The sequence below is a fragment of the Notechis scutatus genome, chromosome 8 (assembly GCF_049901735.1).
Source record: "Notechis scutatus isolate UNSWTSFEM ecotype Mainland chromosome 8, rNotScu1.2, whole genome shotgun sequence".
Lineage (NCBI taxonomy): Eukaryota > Metazoa > Chordata > Lepidosauria > Squamata > Elapidae > Notechis > Notechis scutatus.
Genome location: NC_142016.1, coordinates 17,637,792 through 17,665,365, shown reverse-complemented (window position 1 = coordinate 17,665,365; position 27,574 = coordinate 17,637,792). Strand labels below are relative to the sequence as shown.

The 27,574-nt window shown below is 46.8% G+C and overlaps 1 protein-coding gene across 1 annotated transcript in view; it reads right to left on the bottom strand.

Annotated features, from left to right (window-relative positions):
• The window catches only part of KMT2B (lysine methyltransferase 2B), a 71,973-nt gene extending 45,252 nt beyond the window's left edge, over positions 1-26,721 (bottom strand). Inside the window, 8 exon segments of the mRNA XM_087970861.1 lie at positions 1,127-1,182; positions 4,592-4,832; positions 7,419-7,581; positions 7,857-7,967; positions 9,187-9,734; positions 9,737-11,353; positions 14,174-14,249; positions 26,377-26,721. Coding sequence (XP_087826987.1) covers positions 1,127-1,182; positions 4,592-4,832; positions 7,419-7,581; positions 7,857-7,967; positions 9,187-9,734; positions 9,737-11,353; positions 14,174-14,249; positions 26,377-26,706 — 3,142 coding nt within the window. The 5' untranslated portion in view covers positions 26,707-26,721.
• Between the last annotated feature and the right edge of the window lie 853 nt (positions 26,722-27,574).

Here is a 27,574-nt window from a genome sequence, read left to right as displayed (position 1 = left end):
CCACATAATGCATGATTTGGTTTATGACACAGATTCTGTATGCAGATCCTCAGGAGCTCACCTTCACTCGATGACTTTAATATTTAATGACTGCCTTGGTCATCCAAGGTGACTGACTGGGCTGGCAGGAGAGGACATGACTTTGAGTTCCTTCTCTGCCAACTTCGGTTGGTTTTCATGTGGGTTTCCCCTCTCCTGTGACCAGTACAAAACACCTTGAAAGCCCTCAACCTTAGAGTGGGCTAGTCGCCTTTGGGGGCTTGTTGATAACGTTCTACAACAAGCATGTATTTTCAACAAATTGTAGGGAACTGCAGCACAGAAACGTACCATAAAGAGGAATGTGTTCCTCCCACACCCCAAAAAAGGAAGGGGGGATTCTGTGGACAAGTTTTTCTTAAGGGTGGTACCCCCGGATGGACCTTCCCTTTCTTCTTCTCATAGGCCTTAATGCTTCTTCCCCATCCCTGACGGTTTACATACCACATTTCAACTTCTTTCACAAAATCGTGCCGTGTGACAATTTAATATGTTAAATCCGCACAAGTTGCAAAATAGAAACCCGCCAATATACAAAGTGAGTCATTAGCAATGGTCATTTCCATTGGTTAAACCCGCCTCTCCACAAACATTTACGCCCCATGTGGTTTACAGGAAGGTAGATAAAACAAACAAAGCCGAATCGATGGAACAATGAAAGTGTATCAAAAAACACACAGTTGCAAAAAAGCTACAATTAAAGACAGTAGAAACATTAGCTTTGGACTTATACAAAACTTTTCAAAGGCAAACTACTAGAACATTAATTAAAAAGCCCGTCTTAAACACAGGCACTTGGGATGTGAAGCATCAAACATTATTATTCATTCCGGTATAATGTAGAAAGCAATGCTCATCATCCAAGTTTGGACATTCAGTGCAGAATTCCAGCCCTTTGGTATGGGCTGGATTTTAGCTAGTATGGTTATACAAAGATATACAAATATTTTTTAAAAAATGCCCCTGACTAGAAGGTCATATCATATCGAACAGGAAAACCAAAGACACACACAGAGACCACACATGATCACGCAACCAACTCACAGGAGCACATCAGTCCAGCCATGTTCAACCACTCAACTGTTACCTTTCTTAGACAGCCGTTCCACTCGCCGTGCTTCAATCTTGTCGCACTTCCGATACCTGTCAGCCAGACATACATTGTCAGAGGAGAGGAAAAAAGAAAAACTACCTCCAACAGACTCTTCAGCCCAGGGGTTCAGAAATAAGCCAGGAGGACTTAAGCTTGGGAGGGGGCACACACCTGGATGTTGGGAGAGCACAAAGGGTAAGATGGCTGCCACAAGGGACTATTAAGTAGAAATACCCATCGATTAAATGTTGAATTCTCTAGTGTCACGGTTAGTCTTTGGTGGGGAACCAGGATCATTCCTGAAAATATGCCAGAGTCTTGATAGTTTGGCAACAATGCCAACTTCCTGTAATTATTTATTTTAAAAGATGTTTTTAAAAGGCAGGTGGATTGGATGGGCTCTGGATGCCTCCTGATGCCAGAAACACCTCACACTAACTGAATTCACATTTGACAGCCAATGAAAGATCGGAGGCTTTTTATAAGCCTTTATAAGCCTTTTAAGAAGAGACTGGACAGCCATTGTCCGGGATGATATAGGGCAGTGATGGCGAACCTTTTTGGCACCAAGTGCCCAAACAGGAATGTGTGTGCATGTGTGTGTGCCAGAGCACTGGAAACCCGAAGACTGGCTGGCCGGTGCATGCATGCCTGTTTCTTTGGCTGTTTTGGGGGCCATTTTCCAGGCTGTTTCTGGCGTGAAAATGGCCCCAAAAATGGCCTGGTTTTTTTGGCCATTTGGGGGGCCGTTTTCAGGCCATTTTTAGGGCCGTTTTCCAGCACTCCAGCTCCCGCAAAGACCAGCTGGGTGGTGCGCATACATGTGCCATAGGTTCACCATCACGTATAAAGGGTCCCCTGCAGGGAATTGGACTAGAAGACCTCCAACTCTGTAATTCTGTTACAGGCTAGACACAAGCATCAAGTAAAGCCATCAAAACAGAACCCCAGGCCTTCCTCAGGACAAGGTGGATCCATTGGAATAATTAAGTAGGAAATTGATCTTGCTATCACATGGGTCCTAAGACAGGAAAACAATGACTCCTATTAAAATTAAGAAACCCACGTGTATCTCGTGATAATTTGGAGCCATGAAGCTTTCCAAATGTATTTGGTATCTGAATCCTCCCACTGGCTGTCTGGATGTAGAAGCTGAAAAATCCACCTCTTGGCAGGACCAGGTTGGGGGCCAGGATGACTTACGCTTAAAACAAAACCTCTTAAGACCGACACTGCTGTGGGAAATGCAACGTCCTGCCTGCACAACTTGTAAATTTCTATTTCCCCACCCACCCCCATGGAAAAAGAATTTCCATCCTCCTTGACATGTATGCACTGTCCCATGAGGGAGAAGACTTGAGGGTTCCATTGCAGGGTTTTCAGTCTTGGCCGCTGTAATATGTGTTGGCTTCAGCTCCCAGCATTCCCTAGAGAGCAGGTTGACTGAAGAATTCTGGGAGTTGAAGTCCACGCATCTTAAAGTTACCTAGAACAGTTCTAGTGGATATGCTACAAAGTTCCAAGAGTTTTCTTCAAGGATTATTTTCTCCATCCTACACTTCTGCTGTTTTCATTGAAATCTCTTTGTTTTTCTGTTCCAGAACGATCATGCCCCAAAACAGGATGTTACTCTACTCTAAGCACTGTGTGAGTGCGTATAAGAAAACAAGGAGTCCTTGGTGCTCTCTGAACTTGGTTATTTTCTTGCAGATGTTTCATTACCCAACTAGGTAACATCATTAGGGCTAGAAAAAGAAAACAAGGCTACAGAGTTTGCCGAATCACCTTCTCCTTCCTACCCTATCGCAAATATTAATAATAGCTAGCTTTTAGAGTCCAAAGACAAAATCCAGCTGTAGAAAATTGTAAGAAAGTCATGGAAAGAGAGAAAGGAATTCCAGCAGTGAGTTAGATGCTGGCAGGGTGGGATGTGTTCAGCTTCAGAACACTCAAAAGTGACATACTACCTAGAGCCAAATTATGAGAGTAATAAAAATGCAAGATAACAAAGCCGACTCAACTTGATAAAGAGCTTGGGATGTTTATCACAATCTGTATGGCATAGTGAAGTTTGTTTATTTAACTTGCACATTAATTGTGGTACAGATATATGGAGAAAATAACACACCATGCTTAGATTTCAGTACTCTGACTCATCTGTGGCTTCACCTTTCAAGGGTATTTAAACCTGGGTCTCAGACTGTAAGGGTAACATAGTGTAAGGTTTAGGGCAGGGGAGTCCAACTTTGGCAACGTTAAGACCTGTGTACTTCAACTCCCAAAATTCCTCAGCCAGCAGAATTCTGGGAGCTGAAGTTCACAAGTCTTAAAAAATTGCCAAGGTTAGACATCCTTGGTTTAGGTATTAACTCTGTTAAGGGAATCTTGTAATAAAGCCCACACTGAGTGACCCTGGCCAGCTGCCATCACTCAGTCCATGCTGGGATAAAACTGATAGCATGAGGATTATATAAGCCACTTCTGAGCTTTTAGAGGAAAAGTGGGGTATACTGTATTTTTTGGAATATAAGATGCTCCAAAGTGTAAGACGTACCTAGCTTTTGGGGAGGAAAACAAAGGGGAGGGAATCTGCCTCTGCCTCCCAGCAATTTGTCTCCTTGCAGCAAACAGCAGCCTGATCGAGCACAAGCAGCTGATTGTCCGGATCGGCCTCCCGACAATCAGCTGTTTCAGACTGCAGGGATCACCATCGCCTATCACTGCCTCCCCGTTTTCGACCTCTGCACACCCTATTTTCCGCCCGTTCCAATCCCTGTCGGCCGTTCTGAGCCAAAAATGGGGCGCACAGAGGCCAAAAATGGGACGTGTGGAGGCAGCAATAGACGATGGCGATCCCTGCAGCCTGAAACAGCTGATTGTCGGGAGGAAATTCCAACCAACAATCAGCTGCTTGCGCTAATCAGGCTGTGCTGAAAGTGAAACGGGCTGTTTGCCATTTGCTGCAAGAAGGGAAATTGCTGGGAGGCAGAGGCTGAAGGGTGGAGGCTGGCAGGTGGGCGGGGCTTGGGCAACATCTGCTGTATAAGACGCAAAGACATTTCCACCCACTTTTGGAGGGGGGGGGAGTGCATCTTATAGTCCAAAAAATATGGTAAGTCCAACCGACAAAGAAATCACTATGTCAATGCCTGCAGTCTCCTATCTGCTGACTTTCTAACTTATGATTTTCCTCTGAAGATGCACAGCAAGTAGCTATAGATTTTTTTAAAGTTGCCTTGCCTACCTTTAAGGAGCAGAGGTTGCTTTTGACTGTCGAGAGGGGATGCTAAATTTTGCAGCCAGGGCTTGCGCTGTAGAATCAGCATTTACAAACCCTTAACTGCAGGTGGAGCCTTTCTTCTTGGCTACAGATGAAACCCTGAACTCTTGAATTCTAATGCTTGGCAAGCACGAAGGAGTGGACAAGGCTGGAGTTAGGGACTTCCCAGACACACTCACACGCAGCATTGCTTCTTAGTGTTTGGCCCGCCAAATTTTGGTTTGTCCAGGCAGTTGATGCATTCGCCGCAGTCCTGGAGCCTCAGGCATCCTTTGCACTTCCCACAGCGAGTCATGCGGTTCTTTTTGCCATGATGGTGAGAAATGTGGCGACGCACAGGGGGCGGCGTAGCCTTGACAGCGGAATCCGGCTTCACTTGTTTCTGCTGGCCACACTCATTCTCAGACGCTGATGAGGTCTCTGTGGAATAGTCCAAACATTAACTGGATTGTAAGATCCATGCTGCAATCTCTAATCCTGTAAGCCTCTTTGAACTTCATCCCAGACTGTGGCTAAACTGAACCCGTGGATATTAGCTGACATAATATTCTGACTTGACAAGTTAGATCAGTGTTCTCCACGGTGTTCAGGATTGGCCTCCAAGAGTCAATGGACCCCAAGAGATTGATAAATGGCTGGAGGTCAAGAGGTAGCTGATAAATAATGGAAGGTCAATTGGGGTCAATTAATCTTCTGGGGTCTCTGTAGATCTCCACATTACCATGTTTCTCCAAAAATAAGACCCTGTCTTATATTTTTGCCACCCAAAAAAGGTACCAGGTCTTATTTTCAGGGGGGGGAAATGTCATCCACTGACTCACGGCAAGGCTTTTCTGAAGGCTTCTATAGCTGATAACAGAGCTCCTGATCGACCCGAAGCTCTGTTATCAGCTACAGAGGCCTTCAGGAAAGCCTTGCTGGCTGCAGAAGAAATGGGTCGAGGTGTGTGACATGTCAGCTTTGAAAGCCATATTAGCACCAGAAGCTTCCATGCTGCCACATTCTTGTGCTTGGGAAATTGGGAGGGGGGATTTCATGGAGCGTGTGTAGTTCGACATAATAGCATTCCTCTTTATGGTCAAGGTCATGTTATTCCTGCAGCTGGATGAGGAGTGGTTTTTACGGGATGTCTCAAGTTGGGACGGATGGTGATTGGGGCATGTGATGGAATGATGGGATGGACTTGTGCATTTTAATTATTGAAGGAAGAAAACCTGGAACTCTCAGATTCGGGTTTTCCCAGATGTGCCAGTATGACTTTTCCAATAAAAAGACACTTTGAGAAAATGCCTGTCTCTGAGTTTTTGATTGGAGTTTGGTTTTGCTGGAATGCTGACACAAGGCCTGGCTGCACCTGTCCAAGGTAAGTAGTGGGGAAGCTCCACCCCACCCCACATCCCCACCTTAGCTTAATTTTTACCCATGCACCCTGGAGTGGTTGGGGTTTTAATTGGGGATTATTTTTGGGGGGTAGGGCTTATATTGGGCGCATGTGTAAAAATTAAGTTAGGACTTATTTTCTGAGTGGGTTGTATTTTGGGGGAAACATGGTAATCCTGAAGGTGAAGTAGCCAGCAGTGAGAGATATTACCTACAGATTCACAATCAGATGCCAGCAATATTCATGATCTTGAATATTACTTATTACTAGTAGTAGTACTAGTAGTGTTAGTTAAAATAGTATTTATTGAATTATTTTCACATAATAAATGTTTGGGAGTCGAACAATCTGAAACTTCACGAAGGGGTCAATGAGCTGAGAAATTTGGGAACCCCCCAAGTTAGACAAAACCTTCTACACCTGTTATTTCTACCTTATCCTGGGAAAGTCAGCAAAAGTCTGATTTCATTGGAGAAAAAGTGCCACGATGGAACAGTGGACGGAACAGGCTGAAGAAGCTTCAGTCCAACTCATATTGTAAGACATCCATAAAAGGACTTTTTTGTATTTACATGTTATAGAATTTTGCTTGGTAAAGCAAAGGTGTAGAAATTGCACATTCAGGTGCAAGGATGGTGCACCTAAGCTTAATTCTTTGAAACCTGTCTCTCCTACTGTATAAACCACAAGAGCACATATTCAGATTTTCACCACCACCCCCATCTGAACCCTGTAAGACAGTGGTGGGATTCAAATATTTTTACCACCGGTTCGGTGGGTGTGGCTTGGTGGGCCAAACGCGCACTTTGCGCAGGTGCAGAGGTGTTCCAACTCACTTCCTGCAAGCCTGCACTCTCCCAGTCACTTCAGCAGCTGCCGCGCATGCAAAGCAGCTGCACTTCAAAAACAGGGAATCAAGGTGAGCATGGGAGCCCAGGCGGGTGGGTGGGCACAACACCAGAGTGGCAGAGAGAACCGGTTCTGTCTCTGCTGCTCGTCGGCGCTACTGGCTCGGCAGAACCGGGCTGACCCAGAATACCACCACTGCTATAAGAGGCAACTAGCGTGGCCTAAGAGCCAAAACCATGAGAGTTAAGAATCTGGCTTTTTTTTTTTTTTTTAAAAAAATGGTTCAGCTATGCTTGCATAGTATTCCTAACACAGGTCCAAATTGCACTTTCAACAACAAAAAACAGTCATGAATACGCTTCAATCCTCAAAAGGAGTTGCTAAGAAGTCAACAAAACGATCCCGGGAATATGATGAGCACCTGCAGGGATCATCATACTGATTTGTAAGCATATGGAGGAATCCAAAGCTATGTATTTCGATATTGCTTCTTCCTCCCCACTCAAACTAAGTCAGGATTCCTCTTCTCCTCGCCCCCGCCGGGACAAACAAACAAGCAACAGATTTATTCTGTCTAAGCCTATGCAGGTGTTCCAATCCTTTCCTATGTTTATTCCACCCAAAGTTGAATAAAAGCTTAGCCTCGTGATGTCATTAGCAGGCGTTACATATTAAGGTAGACAATTTACTCAGGGAACAGGTTTACCCAGCGGTGACAATGCGAGGCCAGAAGGCGCAAGTTGAGTCTTCAGCCAATCTCTTCCACAAATACTCACCCTCTATGGTGGGCGATGCAGCAATCTCTTCCCTCTCTCGCAGAGGCAGGGCACTGAGACGTGGCACGTCCTCCGGCACCATCGCACGAGACTGCCCTAAGGCCACCGAGGCATGCCGACAAACGTGCTTGATCCGTGGGCCCTGCACCGGGGACTCCTGGCCCTGTCAAGAACACGCAGTAAGGACTCCCATTATCATGAGTGACAAGAAGCAGCAGAGCTGGTTCTTCCACAGAAACTGTTTGGCCGGGCTCCATGCATTGTGCTGAGCCACACTGTGCTGACAGGCCTGTGAGGGGCTGAGCTCACACACAGTATGAAGCAACAAACCGTGAAGCGGGAGTCACGATAACTAGGTTATCAAGCTCAGCGCCCAGATTTCCCCCTTTTTTTTTTTTTTGTATTTGGAAGATGGTTGCATGGCTGCAAGTCAATTACCTGTTTTCTAACCTCTTTTTTGTCTTCTGCCGTGTTGAGGTCTGTGGGCGTCTCCTGCTCAGCCGGGAGTTTTGGAGTCTCAAAGGCCTCGGCTTTGATACTTTGACACCCCTAGAAGAAAAGGACAGCAGCATTATAATCCACATGGTTTGGGACCCCCCCCCACCTTCGATACTAAATTCCCCAAACAATTCTGCCCGTTTTCCAACACAATGGCAGCTTTCATTCCAGAAATCTCTCAATACAGCAGCACCAATCATTTCCCATGAAACACAGCATGGTGTACACAGATATGGCCAGGCGCGCAGAGTCCCAAGGGCATGCTCAAATCACACTAAACCATCCAATGTTCACTGTGGCTAATTGAATAAACAACAGATGGGCTGTATTCACACAACATGCCAAGCCAAAACTAAAGAAAACATGTCTTCCTTCGTGTGTTCACATAGCACACTCAACCTGATAATTGTAGGAATCCAATTACGGGATTTTTCAAAACACACCGAACTATAAGCTTACCAAATGGCTAGCGTTCAGGCTATGTGACAAAAAAACTATCACAAAAACACATTAAAAAAAGACTGACAGTCATCATACGTGGCATATTGTGTGCATGCAGCCACTAGCTTTGGCACTGGTCACATTAAGCATGTTTGATAAAGGCAAGCTATTCCGGTGTGGAGCAGGGGCATCCAACCTTGGCAATTTTTAAGACTTATGGACTTCAAGTTAGTCAATCATGCTCTTATGCTGGCTGGGGAATTCTGGGACTTGAAGTCCACAGATCTTAAAGTTGCCAAGGTTGGATACCCCTTTCTTAGAGCAAAATATAAACCCAGCCTCAAAGTAGCTATCACCTTTGAATCATAGGTGGTAGCTTGTCCCAATCTCCATTCTTCTCATTTACTGTTCAGAATATCTCAGAACCTTTAGATTTCTTTCCTAGGGGCAGAACTTACATAAGATAGAGCAATAAACTCAATTCTTTGAATTCTGCACCACTTTTATAGTAGTTTGATCATTCTCCTTGATAAAACTTCCGGAAGGCCCGTTTTTTGCCCTCCCCAAGTCTCCGTGTGTGCCCTGCACTTACCTGCACCCAAAATGGGCTGCGTGGAGACTCCAGCGAGGGGAGGGCCAGGCCAGCCAAGAGTGGGATTTGGGAGTTATCTGAACTGCGTAGAATCTTAGCTAGGAGCTCTCCCGAACCCGTGAACCCCCAGCAGCGTACCCCTGCCCCCACTCTGATGGACGTGGCCTACCCTTGCTACGATTCCAAAACCCACATCGTTCAACCTGGAGGGTGGGTTGGGGGGGAATTTCCTCTTACCGGAATGAATTTGAATTGCTTCTGCTGGTCAATCTTGTACAGCTGCACCTTGGCACGAGTCAGCAGGCTGTAAACTTTATCCATGCTGGAAAGCGATGGGGCAACGGGCTTGGGCTGCTGTACGGGGGGCTTCACTTCCTCTGAAGAGAGGCTTGCGGGATCCGCTTCGCTCTCCGAACTACCAGCCGCTTTCTCTTCCAGCTCCTCCGCTTGGGCAGAGGAGGGAGGCAGGACTCTTCGGATGGCCACCTTGTGAACCACGCCGGGAGAATTGACGTCCTCCATGGTGATGAGCTCTTTGCTCTGCGCTTCGAGGGGTTTGGGAACCTCCGGGAAGAGGGGCAAAGCAAGGTGGTTGGTCCTTCCCACCAGTTTCTTCCCGCTGCGGGTCACCACGGGCTCGTTGGAGAGCAAGGGAGCTTCTTGCAGCGCCACCGGGGGGTCCCTTCTGACCTCGGGGGAAGCCGGCACCAGGTCAGACTCTTCGGGAGACACCGAGAGCGATTCATAGATCTTACGGTGCGCCTCGCTAGGTGTAAACTGGGGGCCCGTAGCAAGGGAGTGCGCTTGGTTGGGGTGGAAGGGACGGGGGCTGGCGCACTGGGCCCAAGAGATGCATCTTCACTAGGCACCTGGAAGAGAGCCTTCCCCTTCTCTTTGGGGGACAAAGTGGGGCTGAGTGAGGTCCATCGGAATGTGGGTTCCCGGAGGATGGACCGCCGTTTCTCGGGCAGGGCCAAGGTAATCATGTGGAGCCCGCTTGGGGAAGATGGGGAGGACGGGGCCCTGGAGGTATCTTTTTCTGGAGAACTGGGGACTGAGGGGTTCAGCTGCTGGGGGGGACTCTGCAATGGCAACAGAGAAGCTTCCTGCTTGTCCAAAACCCCGTCAGGGACAGGGCTTTCCAAAAGCTTGGTCGCCTTCTGCGGGATCTCATCCATGAAGCGACGGGGGGTCCGGATGAGACGAGACGACCGGGCGCTCACCACCGGCATGATGAACTGGCGGATATTTTTCAGGAAGGTAGTTTTGAGAGTGGGGGCCTCCTCGGAGCCAGCGACTCCGGACTGCTGAGCCGTTCCCCCGGCCTCCTCCCTCATCTTGCCTGGCAATGGCTGAGCTGCCATGCGCCGCCCACGACCCCGTTTCAAACACCGTGCCCTTATGGAAAGGGCAACCCGAGAAGGCCCCTTCTCGGAAAGGAGGGCCGCTCTGTCGCTCTGTGGACAGGGCTGCTGCTGCTGGGACTCCTGTTTCCAAGATACCTGGTTGGGCGAAGGAAGAGCGTCACCTTCAGGTATGGAAGGCTTTGGTTCTGGGACAGGGGCCTCTGGGGCTGGCTGCAGTTCCTGGACAACTGCCTCCTGTTCTGGCTCTGGGTTTGAAACGGGGGATTTGGGCTGAGGAGATGATTCGGGGGCAGGATTCTCTGATAGCAAATGGGGAGCAGGGGGTTCGTTCTGTTTGGGTTCTGGGGCAGAGGTATCCGGCTCTGACAAAACTGCTTCCGATTCAGACACCGCCTCCGAAGGAAGCGGGGAGAGCTTCTTTTCCGGCACCACGCTCCACTTCCTCTTCCGGCCCCTTCGGTGACCCTGGGTCTTTAGACGGACGTGAGTCACCACCAACTGGCCAGATTTATGCCGCCTGGCCTTGGAGAAGAACTTGAGGATGAGCGGTGGTTTCTTCAACGCTTCCGCCGGCTCAGAGGATGCATTGATTTCTTCTGTGCACGAGGAGGGCAGCTGGATATTATTGTTAGGCTCCGGGGTGGAAGGGGAAGTTTTGGTGCTCTTGGGAGGAGGTCTTGCAACTGGTTTCTTTCTGAAGGAGCCACGTGGCCGGCCTCGTGGCCTCGGTGAGGCAGTGGAATTGAGTGTCTTCTCTGTCGGTGGTGGAAGAAGGGGAGGGGCGGTGGATTTTAATGGGTCAGCAGGTTCTGGGTCAGCTTGAGTCTGCTTAGGAAGCATCCTGACCACTTTTGGACCAGATGTTGCTTGCCGGCCTATCCTTCCCGGAGTCCCTTTGGTCCTCTGAAGCAGTTCGGCCAAAGCTTTCACCATACGATCTCGCTGGGACTCCACCGCCTTTTGTTTGGTTAACCTTTTGGAAACAGAGTCCTCAGCAAATGCCTTCTTCCTCCTGCCGTGCGATAGCAGAGAGGTACCTGTACGAAGAGATAGAAATCTTAGCTGTAAAATAAAATTGACTCAAGGGCAGGAGGGCACTCACAAAACTGCTGATCAACTGCAATTTCCATACCCCACAGAAAGAATCTGCCCAAGTAACAGTCCATTATCAGTTGAAGATTGCCCTATCCCAAGGCGGTCAAACTCAATTTAATTGAGGGCCACATCAGGGCTGTGGTTGGCCTCGGGGGGGCGGTGCATGGCCGACTGGGTGGATGTGGCCAACTGGGGGGCGTGGCCAGCTTGACGCCACTCCCCAAACTGCTGGCATGTTTCCTCTTCGCATTGGGTAGACCAGGTTGAAGTGATGCAGGTAGACTGGGCCAAAGCAAAACAGGCTGGCCCCTTACATTTTCCAGGACAACCCCACTGCGAGATCTGACCACATCATGGGCTAGATGCAGCCCACAGGCCTTGAGTTTGACCCCCCCCCCCCCGCCCTATTCTGTTCATATAGCTAGTCCTCAACTTGCAACCACTCGTTTAGTGACCTTTCAAAATTACAACATCGGTGAAAAATGTGAGACTAACAACCGGTCCTCACACTTACAAGCGTCACAGCATCCCTATACTCATGTGATCAAAATTCTGGCACTTGGTCATTGGCATGTAATTCAGATGCTTCTGGTGACCCAGGGTCATAGGATTACCACTGGGAGAAGCCGTGGTGGCGCAGGATTAGAAGGCAGTATGGCAGGCTGACTCTGCCCATAGCCAGGAGTTTGATCTTGACCATCTCAAGGTTGACTCAGCCTTCCATCCTTCCAAGGTGGGTAAAATGAGGACCCACATTGTTGGGGGAAATTATGCTGACTCTGTAAACTGCTTAGAGGGGGCTGTAAAGCATTGTGAAGCGGTATATAAGTCTAAGTGTGATTGCGAGGGAGTGAGGGGAAAGAGGGGAGGCAGGGAAGGAAGGAAGGAAGGAAGGAAGGAAGGAAGGAAGGAAGGAAGGAAGGAAGGAAGGAAGGAAGGAAGGAAGGAAGGAAGGAAGGGGAGAAGGAAGCAAGCTATGGTGCCGTGGTTAGAATGCAATATTGCAGGCTAATTCTACTGACTGCCAGAAGTTTGATCTTAATGGGGCTCTAGGTAGACTCAGCCTTCCATCCTTCCGAGGTGGGTAAAATGAAGGCCCAGATTGTTGGGGGCAATAAGCTGATTCTATAAACTGCTTAGAGGGGGCTGTAAAGCTCTATAAAGCGCTATATAAGTGCTATTGCTATTTGTGACTTTCCCAGCCTCCTTCCTAGAAGCCATCACAGTGAGGGAAGCTGGAATCACTTAATGACCACAAGGGTCACCTAACAGCTGCCGTGATTCACTTAACAGTGGCAAAATAGATTGTAAAATTGGGCATGACTCACTTAATCATCACTTTGTTAATTCGAGTCTCAACTGTGGTCATAAGTTGAGGACTACCTATAGAATATTGAGAAAGGCACTTTGCCTGACCATAAATGCAACATCCCGCTGATAGAATGTACACTGTACTATATAAGTTAGAAATCTTGTGGAACATTCAAAACAAGCTTTCTTTCTAAAAATGAACGATGCAATGAATGAAATTACAATATCTTAAGAAAACGTATATTGAGGCTGTGAGAATATTAAAGTTCATAAATTAGCCGGTCAGCAGCAGCAGCAGAGAAATGCTCTGAACAGCAGACAACTTTAATGATAAGAGGAAGTAGATTGCCAGGAATAGAATCAAAGAGAGAACTTCACATCTGGCAGGGAGTCATTACAAGCCAAGCCAAGCTGCGCCAAATGTCACAAAAGGTTTTAAAATACTGGGAATCCTATAAAACTGGAGAGCATTAGATGAATCAATAAACGATATTAGAAGCGAGTTTGGAAAATGGCAGTATCAGAGTCCTTGGAAGTAATCATTCCACATTCATACAAAAAAAACCAGATCCTAGTATTAGACCCACTAGAAAAGCTACTGCTTCAAATACAGTGTCACAACTAATATGATTTTTGTGCACGGACACAACTGCTGGAAAACAGAACAATTTTTGGACCTGTTCTGAACAACATCCTTCCTATATTGTAATACAATATATCCAATTTCAAGGAAGCCAGTTGCCATGTAAGTATGGGACAGCAACTTGTCTTTTAAAATGATTCAATATTAATTCTTTAAAAATCCAACTAACAGCGTCAGAATTGAAGACTTCCACATGAGGATTAAAAAAAATGGGATCACATTCTGTCTGAGAATCAGCCTTTGAACGTTACAATACGTACAGAGATTATAGTTTGGCTGAGTCCAGACCTTTTGACCCTAAACTCAAAAACTGACAAACACAATATACTATAGAGCAGGAAGTTGTCAAACTCGTGGGCACTGGCCACGCCCACCCCCATTTTAGCGAAGGGGGGGAAAGTCGTGATACGTCACGTGACACCGTGACACCGTGGGTTTGACACCCCTGCTACAGAGAAACTATCTTATGATTAGTGTGATGGGATAGTTCCCGCAACATATTAAACCACAACTCCCATATATGTTCCCATCAGCAGGGGGAAACCTGTGGGACACTCAAAATTGATTAAAAGCATAAACGTCAAAGAACAGTTGGGATTATCGCTTTGCAAGGCTGACAACTATTGCTGATTGCAATGCTCTCATCTCAACTGATACACCATGACGTTTTGGGTGAGAACCCTAAAACTCCACGAGATGTTAAAGCTAGAAGATCAAACTCTCACGAGAATCTTCGTGCCCAGCCCTGAAGACCATGTTTGCCAGGTAGGATGCAAACCACCAACCGATGCCTCCAGAAATTCCTTACCTCTTTTAGATCTTAGAGCAGCACGCAGTGGGCTTTGAAAAGTGTTGTCCTCTGAATGGAAGCCCAGGAACTCTTCCTGCCAGGAGAAAGAAAAGTAACCATGGTCATTCCAACAGAAAGAGGGCATTGCCATACTTATCACAGGCAATATTGCTGAATACGGTCAGAGTCACCCCTAGCCCAGCACTACTGAAACAGGATGTCCCATAGGTGCTTTTTCAAAAGGCGACTGGACTTTCTTTGTTTTTCCTTGAAGATGTTTCGCTTCTTGTCCAAGAAGCTTCTTCAGTTCTAATTCAATGGTCAGTCACAGTGCAGTCAGAACTGAAGAAGCTTCTTGGACGAGAAGCGAAATGTCTTCAAGGAAAAACAAAAAGTCCAGTCGACTCTTGAAAAAGCACCTTTGGGACAACCATGATCTGGATGGTTGTGAAGCTCCATAGACATTTACTAAAACAGGAACAACTCTCGGATAGCCATAGCTTATATACCGCTTCCCAGCCCTCTCTTAAGTGGTTTACAGAGTCAGCACCTTGTCCCCAACAATCTGGCTCCTCATTTTACCGACCTCAGAAGGATGGAAAGCTGAGTCAACATTCAGCCAGTCAGAATCGAACTGCCGAACTGCTGGCAGTCAGTCAGCAGAAGTAGCCTGCAGTACTGCATTCTAACCACTGTGCCATCACAGCTCTTACTGGAATACTTTCCCCATTATCTCTGGGGAAAGAATGAGGAAAATAAATACCCCAGGCCCACATGTACATACAGCAGAAAAGGTTGGCCATTTTAACACACAGGTCTCACCCACACAAGTGGCAGACTGAATCTATTCTAAAGGAAGGATCAAGTTGACAATTCTGCATGGGACCTTGTTGTCTTTATTATTTATTTCTTTATAATTTAGATTTGAAAGGTTGACCAAGTCACAGCGACTGTCTGCTGCCCCCCCCCACCCTCCCAATGCAGAAGCTTTTAATAGATTTGAATGCCTGTGGATTAGTCCTCAGTTTCAGAAAGGAAGGCTGCAGGTGTTAAAATGGAGGCCAAAGCAATCCTGGGCCTCAACAGCAGAGAGAAAAATAATTCTACAAAGAGACCGAAAACTCTTTTTTCTTTTGACAGGTGATCCATGATAAATCACTAGATTTCAGACCCAACTGTCAAGACGTAGTCAAGGTAGCAGCACCTGGGAAACGGATGGCAAAAAAAAGGAAGAAAGAAAGTATGCTGAGATCAGGTACAGATTCGGCGAAAGCTGGCAGGGTTTCTGCAGAAAATCAAGAAAGAAAACAGCAGAGCCAAAGAGAGCAGCGTTTTTTTCCTGTTTTGAGGCCATATTCTCTCAAGATTAAAGATCACATGGTAGACCAGTCAAACACAGCTGTTTGTAGGGTTAGAGAGAAAAGCAGTCAGGGAGATTCTCGTCTCTGCCTTCCTCTCCAGGGAAGGGAAATTCTTAGCAACCATCCAAATGGATCAATGGCACAGATTTTTCAAAATTAAGCCGACCGCTTATACTTTGCCCCTACTTTGATCTTTGTTCTCCTTTGTGTGATCTTTGTGGATTGTTGCATCTCTACATTCGTAGCTGTGGCGCCGACGGCTGTCCCAGCTGCTTCTAAATACAAGCGTACGGGTAGTCCTCGACTTACAACCACAATTGAGGCCAAATGTGAAACCTTTGGTTAAGTGAATTTTGCCCCGTTTTGACAAATCTTTCTTGCCACCGTTGTTCAGCGAATCACTGCAGCTGTTAAATGGGTTACGGGGGTTGGTTCAGCGAATCTGGCTTCCCCCACTGACTCTGCTTGTCAGAAGGTCACAAAAGGAGATCAACGTGACCCCTGCAACCGTCGTAAATATGAGTCAGTTGGTAAGTCTCTGAATTTTGATCACGTGATCTGCAATGGTCACAATGGTGAAAAATGATCATAAAGCAGAGGTGGGATTCAGCCGGTTCTGACCAGTTCTGGAGAACCGGTAGTGGAAATTTTGAGTAGTTCGGAGAACCGGCAAATCCCATCTCTGACTGGCCCTGCCCCCATCTCTTCTCTGCCTCTCATTGAGTCCCAGCTGATTGGCTGGGTCTTGTTTTGTTGCCCTGCACAGGAGAACGGAGCTGGAAAGCAGGTTAGTGGGGTGGGAAGGGAATGGAGGTTTTGCAGTATCTGTCCCCTGCCATGCCCACCAAGCCACGCCTACAGAACTGGTAATAAAAAAATTTTTTGAATCCCACCACTGGTCATAAATCACTTTTTTCACCGCTGTTGTAATTTCTAACAAACACTAAATTAACTGTTGTAAGTGAAAGACTACCTGTACTCTTTCAGTGCTCCCAAGATGCTACCCTTGAAAGTGTACGGCAAACAATTATGGCGATGGTAATGGCCAGTTGCTGCAAACTACAATCTTCATCTCCAAAACAGATGCATTAATCCAGGGGTCCCCAACCACCGGGCCGTGGACCGGTACCGGTTCGTGGAACATTTCCTACCGGGCCGCCGGTTTCCTGGGTGCCGCCATCTTGTTTGACGAGAAAGTGCTTCCGGGTGAGCTTTTCCGGTTGGAAAGCGGCATTTGGGTGCTGAAGGAATCCTCGCGCCTTAGTTTCATCGAAGGGGGGGGCTTCGAACAAAACTAAGGCACGAGGATTCTTTCAGCCCCCAAGGCAAGGCGAGCCGAGCGACCGTCCCGAAGCCGTCCTGAAGCCCATCGACAAAGGTACAAAGGAGGAGTTGAAGGTGGCGGGGAGAAGCTGGGGATGGCTGGCTGGCTGGCCGGTCGCTCGGCTCGCCTTGCCTTGTCATGCGTGCTGATGCCGGTACCGGGCCGCGGATCATTTTGTGATGCCAGTACCGGGCTGTGGCACAAAAAAGGTTGGGAGCCACTGCCAACAGCAGCCCTCTCTAGCTGGTGACCACCACTAGTTAAGGTCATTCAGGAGTGATCTGAACACAGGAATGAGCCATGCCTGACTAACAAATGCTTCCAACTTTTCTCTCCCACCAGCTCATCCGATCAGAGTTGCCGAATGGAGCTTATTATTCAGCATGGGATAGAAAGAGCTGTCAGCATTTTCTTCTGGCGAGGGGCAGGCAGATCCCTTGAAAAACAAACACAGGAAACAGAGAGGAATCCTGCAGTTGAAAGCAGCAGTCAAGAAATTAAAAGTCTAGCCTGACGATGACGATGATGATGCCAGAAAAATGCCAGGCTTCTTTCTGAAACAATTTGGAAGCACTTAGAACCCTTGGATTGCAGGATTTGGGAAAACAAAAGAAAGGCAAGTGGGTTTAGACCAAGAATGTCCAACTTCGGCAACTTTTAAGACTTGTGGACTTCAATTTCCAGAATTCTCCCAGCCAGCATTACCCAAATAAAACACCACAACTGAGAACTGGAAATATGGATCTTATTGAAGTGAACTTAAGAGAGGATACAGAAATAGGAATTGTATTTTCTTTCTTACTTGCTCTATTATGTTATGGATGGTTTTATTATTGTCTTCTGTATTCTGATCAATCAATCAATACATGATGATGTGCCATCATACAGAACAAGTTAGGAATTCTGGTTTATTAAGATGGAATCTGCAGAGTGTATCTTTGGGCAAGCAGCATGTACAGTAAATGGATAAAGTAATCATATTCATTTAGTACAATATTGTCTCTAAACCAGGGATTACAAAGAAACAGATTTACAAACCAGGGATCACTGTTGTTTTACAAAATCTGGCTTTTTAAACATATTTAACCATAATCCCAGGTTCTTGTTAACATTCAGCTATGCAGGATATTCACCAACTCATGGAAAGGAAATGAATGAATAGGCTGTGGGGCACAATACCACTTAATAAACCAGAACTCCTAGTTTATTCTTTTGTTTGGGGACATGCACATTAAATGCTTTTATTATATTTATATCCTATCTTCCTTCCCTATTGAAATTCAAAGCAAGGTGCAACTAATTTGTAGGTATTCTTATTAAATAGCAGCAAATTAGGTGGGTTGGGACTCGGTTCATTTCTTGGAACAATTTTAGCTGACAGAAAACTCTTTTAAGAGGAATCAACCAACTTCTGATCAGAATCAGATGATATGCAGGCATTTAAGGTGCAGAGGTCATGCATGCCCCTTCATAGGTCATGTTGTACTGTGGTAAAAGCCTAAAGCTTTGGGAGTCCATCAATAGATTTTAAAGGGTCTGTGAACTTGGATTCGGGAGAAAAATACAACTATTTTATTTTATACTAGCTCGATACCTGTGTTTCGCTATGAAACTACGTGGCCGGGCTTAATTTTGGGGGAGGAAAATAGGGCGGGGGGGGGGGGGTTCTGCCTCTGCCTACCAGCATCCATCAGTATTCATCTGGCTAGCGTCCTGTCAGTGTGTGAGAGAGTTGAGGGCTGAAACAGTATTTGCTGTGTGAGCAAGGAGACAGCAAGGAGCGTGGGCGTGGCTTAGCTCAACTGTTCTGTACTAAAGCTGCTTGGTGCTGTGAAACTGAAACTCCTCTCCTCTGTGTGTTTTGCATTTGGAACAGATTTCTTTTCAGGTGGGGAGGAGGAGAAGAACTCCTTAGCATCAGAGCATGTTAATAATAATATTGGAAATACTAAAGCTCTGATGGTCATTTCGAAAAATCCTTTCTTAGTGAGCACTTAAAAGCCAAGAGAAACATACATGCCAAATTTCAAGTTTGTAGGCTTTACGGTTCTGGAGATTTTGCGATGATGCATGAGTGGTCTTTCACTTATATATATATATATATGATATAGATACAGAAATAAGAGGAGGAGGAGCAGGAAGAGCAGGAAGAGCAGGAAGAGCAGGAAGAAGAAGAAGAAGAAGAAGAAGAAGAAGAAGAAGAAGAAGAAGAAGAAGAAGAAGAAGAAGAAGAAGAAGAAGAAGAAGAAGAAGAAGAAGAAGAAGAAGAAGGAGGAGAGAGAAGAGGAGGAGGAGAGGAGGAGGAGGAGGGAGAGGAGGAGGAGGAGGAGGAGAGGAGGAGAGGAGGAGGAGGAGGAGAGGAGGAGGAGGAGGAGGAGAAAGAAGAAGAAGAAGAAGAAGAAGAAGAAGAAGAAGAAGATATTCATATTCATTCTTCTGAGAAGGACTTGCAGGTTCCACCAGGCTCTCAAAACGAGAGAAGCCCAGTTCTACCAGAATGTTCATAGATGTTACATATTTCAGTGCACGAACATACAGGCATGGCTGACACCCCAGCTTCCAACTAATCCATCTTCCAACCCTGATACAGCGCAAAGAAGGATATCATGCAAGAATGAGATTCATTCACTCTTGCATACAGGCTTGAGTTGGCAAAGGCTGCTGAATGTCTCAACCCATGCACGATTCTGTACTTTCATGCACCTTGGAAATGGGAAAAAATAAGCTCCAGAAAATACTGAGGCAAATGGAGTTCATCCATGCTGGCCAAAATTAATGCTACTGTATAGGCTAATGAATGGATTACAGACAATCAGTTCTTTGGCACAAAAAATTAAGAAGGAAAAGTTTCCTTTCTGTTCCTTAACTTCTGTCTAGTAATTAAAGCACCTAGCTGCAAACCACAGGAAATTCAACACTCAAAGGAAGATTATTACAGAAACGGTCTTCAAATTCATGTGCACAAATGTTTCTGAAACCAGTCATAATAAAAACTGATACCAAGCACATTCTCTTCCTGAAATATTAATATTACACATACTGGATAATATCAATTCTAAGAGCTGAAGTCCAGCCATTTTCGAGTTGCAACAGTTGAGAAAGACTGCAGGGGTCGGCCTCAGCTTACAACCACAACTGCACCCAACATTTCCGTTTGCTAAGCAAGACAGTTGCTTTGTCCCATTTTACGGCATTTCTTGCCACAGTTGTTAAGTGAATCGCTACAGTTGTTAAGTTAGCAACATGCTTGTTCAAGTGAATCTGGGTTCCCCATTGACTTGGCTTGTCAGGAGGTCACAAAAGGTGATCACATGATCCCAGGACACTGCAACCATCATGAGTACATGCCAGTTGCCAAGCATCTGAATTTCGATCACATGACCATGAGGATGTTGTGAGAAAAATGGTCATAAGTCTTTTTTTTTTCACTGCCACTGTAAACTTTGAACAGTCACTAAACAACGGCTGTAATTTGAGAATTACAAATGTGACTAAAAATGTTAAGCAAATTTTATTTCAATCGAAGTTTGCTAGACTGAGGTAGCCATTCACCAGTCTGTCTGAGGACAGTAAATGATTCTCCCCAGGCAACCAGCACATAAAACGCTATTAACTGAAACAAATGTGAATTGGATACCTTTGATTGGGGTTTCTTCCCCTGTAAGCATGCACAGATGAGATGCAGCAGTGTGTGTGTGTGTGTGTCTGTGTCTGTGTCTGTACACGTACACACACACAAACACACACACATTTTGCCTTTGCTGTAACTGTAGATACACACATACACCAAGCATAATTCATGATGTTTCCAACCATTTAAATATGGGTGTGCGTATACATATTTCATCCTGCAAAAATTCTAGTTACAGCAAAGGTGAAAGTTCTAAGAGACAAAGAAGCATAGAGTGAAATGGACATAAAAGAGAACAGGTGAGCCCAAGCAACGACACATGAGAGACTCATCCATCCTAATCTCTGCACGAATTAAAATTATTGCCTCAAAGTTCATTTGGTCTAAGTCTTGATCAACCGTCATTAGCACATCCTAGAACCTGTTCTTATTCCCCAGAAGCTTCAAAAGAAGACAAGCTTTTTTTATGAGATACCCATTGCCACCCATATGTAACTGCCTTGAGGAAACAGAAGATGCGGATGGACTGTCTATGGGTCCTGACACATTATGCAGAGGGACAGATGCTCACGCATTTCCAGTAAAAGAGGGATGGTACCAACAGGGAGGTTCAGTCGCTGCTAGTACCATAATGCCAGCAGCATATTTCATAAAGAGCTAGGAGGTGACATCTTATGGGCGAGTTAGAGGGGGGCACGGGGAGGGGAATAAAGATCTGAATAGTTGTATTTTAGGAGTTATTTATACTTGTAGAAACCAGCAGCTTTAGGACAAACTGGAAATACATTGAAGGATTCTGGTTTTCTCTGCAATACCTGTCACCTTGACGTGGTTGTTAGCTTGTTATTAGAAATCATATAAGTTCTCCACAGGTAGTCCTCGGCTTATGACCACAACTGAGCCCAAAATTTCTGCTGCTAAGCGAGACAAGCTGTTAAGTGAATTTTGTCCCATGTTATGGCCTTTCCCGCCAAAATTGTTAAGGGAGTCACTTCAACTGTTAAATTAGTAACACGGTTGTTAAGTGAATCAGGCTTCCCCATTGACTTTCCTTGTCAGGAGGTCGCGAAATGGGATCACGCGACCTCAGGACACTGCAACCGTCATAAACTGAGTCAGTGCCCAAGCGGCTGAATTTTGATCACGTGACCATGGGGATGCTACAACAGTCATAAGGGTGAAAAATGGTCATAAGTCACTTTTTTTCAGTGCCCTTGCAACTTCAAACAGTCACTAAATGAACTGTTGTATGTTGAGGACTACCTGTATTACTGTGGTCCAAATACTATGACCCTTCCTGTGATGACCCAGGGTGGAATACAAAAGCAACAAAGTCACAAAAAACAGGTGAAGTCCCTTTAATTCCTTCAACTTGGCTTCAAAGGTCCAATTATCATGGACCGGAGAAAAAACTCCCCCACAAACAGTTGCGAAAAGGAAGAAATTCCGTTCAAACTCAAAATACATATAACTTATAAATAGAAAAAAACAACACAAAGACACTGAAGCAATTAATGAGACAAGGCAGGATAAGGGCTTGAAGACCTCCACAGATATCAAAATACACACATTGGGAAGGATGCCAGAACTCAGATAAGAACTGAAAGACTAGAATTATTTCATGCTTTGTTTCCAGCACTGGAACATACGTAGTTTGTCTTTTTAAACAGTCCTCACAGCTGCAGCCCATGAAGGGGATCAGGACCTTTTCCTCCCCCGTAGACCACGCCATTCATGTTTCTCCCTCATCTGCTCCTCCCTGCGTGCCCTAGGATGAAGAGGGGATGAGCCTGGGTCTTCCTCTGAATGCCCAGCCGGCCTATGCCCTTCCCCAGTTTCCTCCACAACCTCCAGAGCCACACTCCCACTCCTTGTCGGCTGTTCCTCCTCTCCCTTGGAGTCAGATTCTAACAGGGGCATGACACTTCCTTACTAGATCTACAAGTTTTCAAACTTGCTTTCTGTTTAATCTGTCCATTGCAATCGAGTCTGAGATGCATTCTATGATCCATGTCATTCACATAGGATGCCTTCAAACCATATTTTGAGGGTTTTAAGTGTGCAGAGGACAACATTTGGATAATTGGGCACTATAATCAGAATTTTTTTAAAAAAAGATGCGATGAGTGGAGTGATGATGAAGCACAAGGGCAGAGCTAAGATACTTTGAAGATTTCTTTTTTTCAAATTGATACAGATTTTTTTCCTTTCCTGGTTTTAAACTTGTTGGGCCCTACTTGAGGATATGCAGTGCAGTGTCCATGCAGTTCCTATACCATAAGGCCCACAGGCAGCTCTGGAGCTATGAAAAGTCTATATAGTTTGGGGACATATAGTAAAATATATTTCCCGGGGACTAGAATTTTATTTTAGGATGTATTGAATCGGGTGGCATGAAATGTGTAATTGTCAGGCAATTGGCTGCAATGGAAAATGTAACTTGTAAGGAAAATGTATATACCATTATTAATGGAACTCTAGTTAAGGCCTGCTTGGTCCGTAAGTGCAGAAACTGCATAGATGAACAGAGACAAAGAACAATTGAATCTTTCAGTTCCCAAGTTCTACATACTTGTTTACACTAAGCAAGGATCATGGTAAGAGCCATCGGCAAGGAAAGGACAAACTAAAAAGAAAGAAAAAGCGAGGGAGAAATTACAGAAAAGGAGAAAGTAGAGAAACACTTTTCTTCCTATTGAGATGGTGAATTTAATATAGCTACACACAAGATTCGTGACTATTCAGAAAAAATATACTTGTTTGCACAACTGTAGCTATGGAATGTACTAAACACTTGATGTGGCCAACAGCTATCAATTTAAGCATAAAGGGGACTATAGCACTAATAGAAGATTGGGCTGCAAATCATCACTAATTCGGATAGGTATATATTAATCTCTAAAATCAAAGATCATGCAATTCTTTTAAAAAAAAACCTGTTTGCAAGCTTTCCATATTCATTGGGTTGGCTGCTGTATTATGGCCAGCAGCAAACCAGGTAAATCTTATATAGACCTTCTCTTAAGAGGCAGAGACTTACGTTCAAACTCCCCACAACTGAGATTAATTTTCATCAGTTTTAAAGGCAGTACAAAGCCTTCTAGTGCCTTTTGCCTACCTAGAATGCTCAACCTAAAATGTTACTTCACAAATCCAACGCCCCGGTTGCTCTCTTGCATGCTGTCAACAAGATGTCAAGTGCTAAGGGAGAAGGAATAAAAACAGGGCTTAAGAGGCCAACCCTCAGAGTCTTTTCTCATGCAAGCTAAATGATGTCACTAAGGACCAGGACAACCGTCAAGTTACACCCAAATGACAAAATCAAAAGGGGAAGAAAAACCTTGATGACAAAATCATCCTCAAAAGAGTTCTAGCAGATACCCCTCAAGTGTGGCTTTAGAAGTATGAACACGGCACATCTTTTGTCTTTTGTGAAAGATGTGAGATAGCTGGAAAAAAAGTGTCGTGCTTACAATATTTCATCTGGGACCACAGAGACCATGGCTATTGCATCAGGTAATGAAATGAATCCCACTTGAAGTACTAAGTAGGTATCTGCTTTGCTTTGCCATGTTAGGCCTGAGGTCACTGTCTATCCTAGTTGATGTGGCCTTTGAAACGAGGCCACAAGTAAAAGGTTTGAGAATTGTTTGGCACGGGTCACTGCTTCCTAAGGTCGAATGCCTTGCATCAAGGGTCTTCAAACTTGGCAAGTTTAAGACTTGTGGACTTCAACTCCCAGAATTCCTGAGCTAACATGACTGGAGGAGGAATTCTGGGTGTTGAAGTCCACAAGTCTTAAACTTGCCAAGTTTGAAGACCCTTCATGTAAAGCTTTCCACCTTAGGAAGCAGTGACCCATGCCAAAGGCCACATAAACTTGCTGTTAGGATTGATTCCCTTAGTTTCTTCTAGAAGACTAGATGTCACCAGGCTTCTGAAACCTGTCAGGGAGCCATCATCCATCTTTTTGCAAGCAGCCCCAAATACAAAAATAGCTGGTAAAGGCCTATTTGATGTGCTGCTTCCAAGGGGGTTGGGAAAGATAAGTTGTAAATATTCAGGGCTGATGCCAATCAAACTGAAATAGGGGAAACTTTTACTGTATATTGACTGGATGACTGCAGTCTGCAAGTGGGAATCATGACAGAAAGCTCTTCCATATCAATAACCTCTTCCAAGGGAAGGGATATCCCTTCACCTAGTACTAATCTTAGCTTCGGCTAAATGTTCTCGTCCATATAGTTCTGGATTAAGATTATGGAAATGCGATTCATACCCAAGGAGCTGCCATAAATATATGAAAGTCAAGCCACCCTCCAGCCTGTTTCCGGCACTTCCTAGACATTTCCAGTTTCCTGGATGTTCCCAAGTAACTTTTTGAAGTTCCTGGAAGCAAGCAACATCATCTTTTTTCAAAAAAAAAACCTCCAGCCCTTTCAGGAATCATGGGACTGTTTTAGAAGCCTGCGATTTCCTTAGAAATCCTGCAAGGATCTGCCAAGCTGCTTTGAAAGAAGCTGTATGAGAGGACTTCTCCGGTTAAGCTGGTTCCTCCAAGGATCAGGAGAATGGAGGAGGAGGAGGAGAAAGCCTCTGAGGTAGGTTCAAAGAGTTAACTCTGGAAAATCCAGGAGGAAACAAAGGCAGCATATGTCTGAACGCACCACACCCCCCAACTAACCAGGAACAGGCCCTCCTTCTCCTCCCTCTCTCCCAAAGAGCCACCTTCCTATTAAAGAGCACCTAGGAGCAAAAAAAGGGAGAACAGCTGCCTCTGCAAACAACAAGGGCTGGAAGCAAACCCCTCCTCTTCCTCCTCCTCGCTTTTCCCCCCAAGGAGGACAGCATCTGTTCACCATGGCTACCCCATCACACCTGAACTAGTTGCACATTGCCATGCCAAAGCGGCACAAAGGGAGGAGCAGGCTTGGATAAGCAGCCAGGCCATCAGTTCCAGGATTGCTCCCTGCTAGCTCAGCTGCAATTCCCAGGGCCTGGTTTTCTTGGGAAGAGGGAAGCACCCCGGGAAAGTGGGGAGATGAGGGGGAGATCAATCTCACGCCCGGACTAGGTCAGCGGCTATCAAAACCCACCAGGAGTCCCTCGGAAGCATTTAAACCCAGCTAGCAGAAGTCACTTTCTGGAGCCTGCCGGGCGAGGCAAGCCGGTCCAGTCAGGGCTGTCTTTAACACATGGGCCCGATGGACACTTGCCAGTGGGCCCCACAAGCATAGGGGCCCCATACTAATCTGTGCGTGTTAACCCTCCCATGCACCTTGTATCACGCAAATACAGCAACATATTTATTCCATTTTGCTGCACGTTAAAAAAAAATTAATCCTAACATGCCTTAAGAGAAATTAATACTGGAAAAACTTCCAAATCATGGTTCAACACAGGTGCAACATCAGCCACTCATCCCATCCTCCTGTGAGTAGTTGTCGTAGGGGGTCCCAGTACATTGCTTTGCCCGGGGCCCATAATGCTGGAAACCCACCCACCCATACACCTCCTCAAGGCCGCTCCTGAGCGATAAAGCGCCGCAATCCACGTGCAGGAGGCGCGGGCCCGGCTCAGAACCGGCTCCGTCCCCTTCGAGATCCAGGGAGGAAAGGCTGCCACGACACTCCCTGCCTGGACGCCGGGATGGCGAGCAGGAACCTCCCCCGCCCGCCCTCCCGTGCACCGCAGCCCCGTGGCTCCCAGGAGGAGACGCCCGACTTGGGAGGGGGAGACAGAGGGGGTATATTTAGAGAGGGGGAGAGACGGGGGGCTGCCCGAAAGGTCAACCCGCCGCGTGCACGGCCCGCTCAGCCCGGCCGGGAAGGGAAGGAAGCGGGCTCGGTGGCGCCAAGGGCCGCCCTCCTTGTCAAAAGGGCCGCCGCCGCCGCGGGAATCTCACCGGCTCTTCCTCGCTGCTGTCCCCCAGCAGACTCTGCAGGCGGCGCCAGCTCCGGCTGAGGCCCAGCAGGCTCCCCAGGGTGGTGTCCCCCGCCGCCGCCGACACGGCCCGCTCGCCCTCTCCGGAGGAGGCGGCCCAGAGCAGCAGCTGCGGCGCCAGCAGCGAGATCCGCGCGCGGCTGCCGGCCCCGGCTCCCCGCGCGCGGCACCCGCCGGGCCGTCCCGGAAAGCGGCCCCGCGGCACCGAGGCCCAGGAGGAGGAGGAGCCGCCACCGCCGCCGCCGCCTCCTCCCGCCGCTGCCGCCGCAGCAGCCGCCGCCGCCGCCGCCATCTTTAAACACTGAGAGGACTCTTAGGGGGCCGGGCCACCACAATAACAATCCTCCACCAGCGCCTCCAGCTCGCGGGCGCGAGGCAGCTTGGGAGTGCGAGTCCCGCGTCGGGCAGCTGTGCCCTGAGAGAAAGAGGAGGGGGCGAGACTCCTGGACCGCGGTTCCCGTCGGGCGCCGCGGGCCGGAAACGCCCTTCTGACGTAGATGCGAATTGTGGGGGAAAGAGTCCTGGCTTTGGCTTGGCGCTCTGCAGTCCGACCGAAGCGATGAAAGAGGAAAGACTAAGTTTCCCATCGGGCACCGCGGCCGCACTCGAGCCTGAACGGCCCTTAGGGCATGGTGAACGATTGAGACGGGCGTAATGGTCGCTCGCCTAGGAGAGAGAGAGAGAGAGAGAGAGGTCGGAGGACCTTGCTAAAATGACTGTACAAAGAACAAAATTCGGATTTCCCCTGTGCTTTATGACGCGGAGTAACTATTGCTCTCTCCATGAACTGTTGCAAGAGAAGTCTTTTAAACCAGCTAATAAGAAGTTGAACCTCCTTTGCGCTCAGCCTGAGATGCAGGTACGAGACCACAGGTCCCAGGATGCAGTGCGAGGCTGGATTCCCGTTTCCGTTGAATGCTGGGAATTGTAGTCTGCGAAGCAGCTCTGCTTGGCCGTGCTATCAATGCCGTGTAAAATCCCGGAAGAAGCTATAAAAGGGTTTTTCCCCGCCTCCCCTTGATAAGCTGCATGCAAGAATGAGTTTGCAAGTCAACCGTGCAAAGGGTCCCACATGTCTGGGGTCGTAGTAGTGACGGGTGGTCCAATCTCGCCCCTCCACTCCTCTATTTGACAGGGTCAGTTTGAGACAGAGCATGCCT